This window comes from Pogona vitticeps, chromosome 1 (assembly GCF_051106095.1).
Source record: "Pogona vitticeps strain Pit_001003342236 chromosome 1, PviZW2.1, whole genome shotgun sequence".
NCBI classification, from domain to species: domain Eukaryota; kingdom Metazoa; phylum Chordata; class Lepidosauria; order Squamata; family Agamidae; genus Pogona; species Pogona vitticeps.
Window position 1 is genome coordinate 146,593,738 of NC_135783.1, and position 5,122 is coordinate 146,598,859.

The window sequence follows — 5,122 nt, forward strand, 5'->3', positions numbered from 1 at the left end:
CTCAATAGCACCTTCCCAGTTCCCATCTGGCACCAGGTAAGCAACTGGATGGAGCAGGTCACGGAGAAGGGACCCAGGCAAGTTGTGTGACTTCACAGGTGACCCCTCAAGGAAGGGATGGACTGCATTGTCATTTCCTCCCTGTAAACTGAGGAAGAAGTTTGGGTGAGGGAATCAGCACCATCAGCGCAGTTCCTGGACAGGGGAATTGCTGTCAAACCGATGTAATTTATACACTTGTTCCCACAGATAATGCACTAGGTAGTGTAGGACAGATGAATCTCTGTCATGCTGTTTGCTTAGGTAGTACATGGGAGTTGTGTTCTCTCTTATTGCTTGAACCATGTCCATTGTGGAAAGATCTTTAAATGCCCGAGGGCTTTGGATATAACAAGACACACTCCAGAATGTTGGTGTGTGATGGCTTCCTTCCTCAGGGACCATTTTGTATGAATGTGAAGATCTCAACAATGTGCTCTTTAGGTGGTTAAAGAAGCATCTGTCATGACTGAAACAGAGAGATGAGTTTTGGCGAAATGAGAAAACAGAGCAAGATTGGTTCACCAAATCAAATCAAGCTGAACATGATGAAGGGAGCTGAAGAGATAAGTCCTCTAAACCATCCTCTAATGAAGTGCCATACGGGAACCAAATGGTATCATTGCTGTTTGTAGAAGCCAGGAGATTCAATAGGCACTGAATGGAGTGGCTTGAGGAAAGCGGTTCTGTGACATTCAAAAAGTCAGTGCAGCCGAGGTTTTTACCCCCATCAGATGGGAGGAAGATATGAGCTGCTACAGAGTTCGGGTGTTGTTGTGGATAGTGTGGGCAGGATGAAACTGATCTGCAGTTTGAGGCTGTTGAGAAGGTTGAGAGTAACTTGGATATCTAACTGGAGCTGGAAATGGGACCTCGTCACTAGCAATTGATCATCAGTATAAGAAAAGTTGATCCCCTTGATGTGAAGAATCACGAGCAAGCCTTTGGTAAACATTTGTGCGCGCAGTGGCCAGTCCAGAAAGACTGCATCCTGAACTGGCAGAGTCACTTACCGAAGAATGAAATGGAGGTACGGATGAAGGAATTGATGACTGGGAGTATGAAAACAGGTGTCTCAGAAATCAGTCAACACAAACCAGTTGCCATGGAGAAGTGGGAAAGAACCTAGGGGAGGGAAACCAGACAAAATTCCTTTATCTTGATGAATGGGTTCAGATCCCCAAGAACCAAAATAGCCCCAAGCTTGCTGTTCTACTCGAAAATGATGAGGTGCCATGAAAAGAAGCTGGTGTGTGATGACCATGTTGAGGAGCTCACTCAGTAGTCTTTCTCTGAAGTAGAATTAAAAAAAATCCATCTCAAAGAACCTGTTAAGACAAGTGGGACACAGCGGTGGTAAGGAGTGGAGTTCCATGGCATACCCCTGGCAGATTATACTGAGCACTCGAGGAACTTTTCCATCTGTAGTCTTTGGTTGACATATGGTCTGAAGCCCTCCAATGGGGTGAGAGGTACAGTGTCTCCAATGACTGGCTCAAGGGATGACAGCATACAGGATGGTGAAGCGTTAGAAGGATTCTTGGAACGGTTAGGGCCATCCTCTTGTGCTGGTGAATTATATGCCCGAGGAACCTGCTGCTGGCCCATAGAACTGATGGTGGCGCTGAAGTAGACACTAGAGAAACACACAGTTCTTGAGGGCTGGCCAAGGGCTGGAGGGCTAAAATTAGTGGCATGTCCCGTAAAGTGTCATTTTGGAGAGAAACTAGAATGGAGGCTGTTGAGGTCAGTGGCAGGGCTGAAATGTAGTAAGATGGTAATGCTGAAGTAACAATGCGTAGCAAGGAGGTTGATATCACAAGTGGAGAATGAGTCAGTGGCTAAAACACGGTACAGTGAAGATGGTCAAACTCTGACTTGTTGCTAGCAAGTGCTGGTAGTGATAGGCCCATGGATGCTGATAATGTATTCCTATCTACTATGAAATTCCTCCTGATGGAGGAGGAATGGTGGAGCAGCAGTACTAAAAGGAATAATAATGAGGTGATTAGTAAAAACAGGATTGAAGCAAGTTTTCAAAATCAGTAACAGTGACATGATCAGGACTGGGGCTAGCATTTGTATCAAGGGTCACCATATGAAGGATTCCAGGGAATATCCTTCGATTCAATAGAAGAACCCAACCATGGCGTAACATCTCTTATGTTAGGAGAACTGGAAATGTACCTCGATGAACAACTATGATGGTGCAGAACAGAATAACAGAAATGGTGCTGTGGTGGTTGAATGATGGGGCTGCTGCCATGATCAGTGTCCTGCAGGGTAATAAGAAAAGATATGTGCAGGTGTTTGGTCATATCCATCCCCTTCTGAAAACGAACCCAGACAAACTACATCTTCAGCAGTAATCCCTAGGAGGCTGTGCAGTGCCACTGAGATCAGCAGCACTAAAGCCTGTTTATACTGAAGGCACAAATGAAACAAGTGGCTCGAACGGTGTCAGTAATAAGAGCTATGGGAGATTGGTGAGAGTTATGGCAACAGACATGATGGGAGTGGGAGAATCCAACAGCATAGCAGGAAATAGGAGGCCAGCGCTGAAATCAGTAGAGATCTGGACGTCGTCACAGAAGATGTGGACTTCTCCGGGACTGAAGCAGTGTGACTGCTTTTATGCCAGCAGACAAAAAGGAATGGCAAACATGAAGTTCAGGCACATCTAGGCATGTGTGGTGAGGGGTGACATGGGGATTCCTGCTATAAAGCTACTCAGCTCTAGGAGAGTCTGGACATGGTTCTGCACAGTGTTAAGGAGCGTATGTGTGAGTTAAAAAGACCACAAAGAGAAGCACATTGGAATATCTTAATTGTAGGCCAATACAGTATTTAACTTTATATTTGCAAACTCCTCATTTCTTGTAGGCATTGCTGAAGTGGACCAAATATTACGAGTGCTGTTGACCACAGAAATGTTTGTTGGGGGCAGCATTGCCTTCGTATTGGACAATACAGTTCCAGGTACAGTTATTTTGTAACTACCATACACTTTTCTGGCTTTTATAGTCTATGCCTTGACTGCACTCAGAATCGTAGGCATCCAATGTGTATCCAAGACAATCTAGCTCATGTACATGTCCTTCACTGACTCTGGAACAAAACTACTTAGTTAGAGGCAATGGCATTGTATTTTTCTTGTTGCGACTGATATTGTTGTTGCCACCAAATTAGTCTACATATTGGACAGTGGCAAGGTGAGAGAAAATATGGATCTGTACAAGGGATTCACACTTGTACAGCCATTCACTTTGGGGTGATGGATTCCTGTTTGACAGCAGAAACTCACTGGGGATTGATGCAGTAAAGCTGCTCCTTAAATCTCTCAAATATCTTAAAAACCTTATGAGGATCACCCTGAATTGGATGAGAGTTGCCTCCAGAACATTAACCTTCCAGTGCTCTGTTTTTTGTAATTAATTTGCTACGTTGAAAATATTTTCAAAGAAATACAGGCTAGCCTGGGAAGGGCAGTGGGAAGCACACAGAGGCTCTTAAAAGGCTTACAGTGCAACCAAATTGCCAAATTCTTCTTGTTTTTTGCCAGGAGGGAGGATGTGCAGGAGGAGGGGCCTCTTGCACTCTTACCCCAGTTAGTTACCATTTCTTTCCACTGGGAGCACTGGAAAGGAAATTGTGCCGATCAGTTCTAGCAATGTTTCTAAATGGTTCTTCATAATAGGAGTATATTGGGGGAACGGGAGGGCTTTGGATCCTGAAGATCCAGCTCTTCCCCAATTCTACCCATACTGGAGGCCTGATCCTTTCCTTCCCTCTGGCACTGAAAGGGCTAGCTAGCAGTCTGGCTCCCCCGTAGACAGGGAGAGTAACTATGAGCTTAGACCTCCTTCTCCAAGATCAGAAAAATGTCTGCCTTCAGAATGTGGCTTTCAATCTATTCTATGGCCCTGGGGATTCTGTTCTAGGCACTTTAACATTTTATTGCCTGTAATATTCCCCCTCAATAAGGGAGTGTACCTGAAACACATCTAGATTTTCTGTGTTTTAATAAACAGAGTTTGATGACAACCTAAAATTTAAAACCTTTTATTAGGGAATAATGTTTCACAGGCCAGGATACATTTCAGCACATTGTCCAAGAAAGCCTACACCAGAATAAATGCTTTAGTTTTTAAAATGCCACAAAAATTGTTGGTTGTTGTTGTTGTTGTTGCAGTAACAGGTTAGCACGGCTACTCTTATAAAAATGTTTTAATAAAACTCTTGTCAAACACAGACAGTGGTGTAGCATAGGTGGCCAGCACTTGGGGCAAGGCAAGTATTGCAGGGTGTGGGTCACATGCTATCTCAGGGTGGGGTCATGAGAAGCCCCCAGGATGGCGCCACGAAGTGATTGTGGAGCTGTTCGAGGTCTGTGCTGGTGGTGGCAGCAGGCCCGACGCCCCTGGTGGCTTGGACTCAGACTGCCAGGAGGGAGGAGTGCCAGGAGCAGCTGCGGGAGCGCGCAGGTCAGCCTACATGCCCCTAAGAATGCTACACCACTGCTTTGCATCCCCTAAACATTTTGCACTCAGAGCGACCACCCCGTGCCCCCTCCCACGCTACACCACTGAACACAGATCAGTTACTGAATTTGTACTATTATTTTCCTGCTGGGTAGCATATATTTTTAACAATTCATACTGTGGCTTATACAGTAATTTGAATTAACTACACAATATAGGAACCAATTCATTTATAGCATGGAAATAAATGTCTTGCAGCACTTTTAAGAGTAACAGGTTGACTGCAACATGATGCGCCTGGCTCATCTCTGCTACATGCTTTTGGCCTGTCAGTCATAGGCAACATAGTTGATATCCATGCATCATAATCCGTGATGTATTGGATTGAGTGTAAAGTCAGATCTCAATTCTTGTAACTACTGCTGTCTCATCAAAGCTGAGATTATTACACTCGCCACAGAGACAAACCACTCTTTCAATTTTGGCTTTTTGGTTACACAATTTCATGATTTAACTCTATACTTTGTAGTAAATTAAATGGTGGTAAATCTGTTTTTTGTTCTGAACTCATTTGGTGTTTGATAATCTGTATTCTGTCCCAG

General features: G+C 44.4%; 1 protein-coding gene across 4 annotated transcripts in view; it reads left to right on the plus strand.

Moving 5' to 3' along the window:
• Positions 1 to 5,122, plus strand: part of SLC23A1 (solute carrier family 23 member 1) — a 38,973-nt gene that overhangs the window by 30,494 nt on the left and 3,357 nt on the right. For all 4 annotated transcript variants that reach the window (XM_020787999.3, XM_073002709.2, XM_073002687.2 and 1 more), the window contains one exon: positions 2,923 to 3,018. In XM_020787999.3, the coding sequence (XP_020643658.3) occupies positions 2,923 to 3,018 (96 nt within the window). The remainder of the gene's footprint in view (positions 1 to 2,922; positions 3,019 to 5,122) is intronic.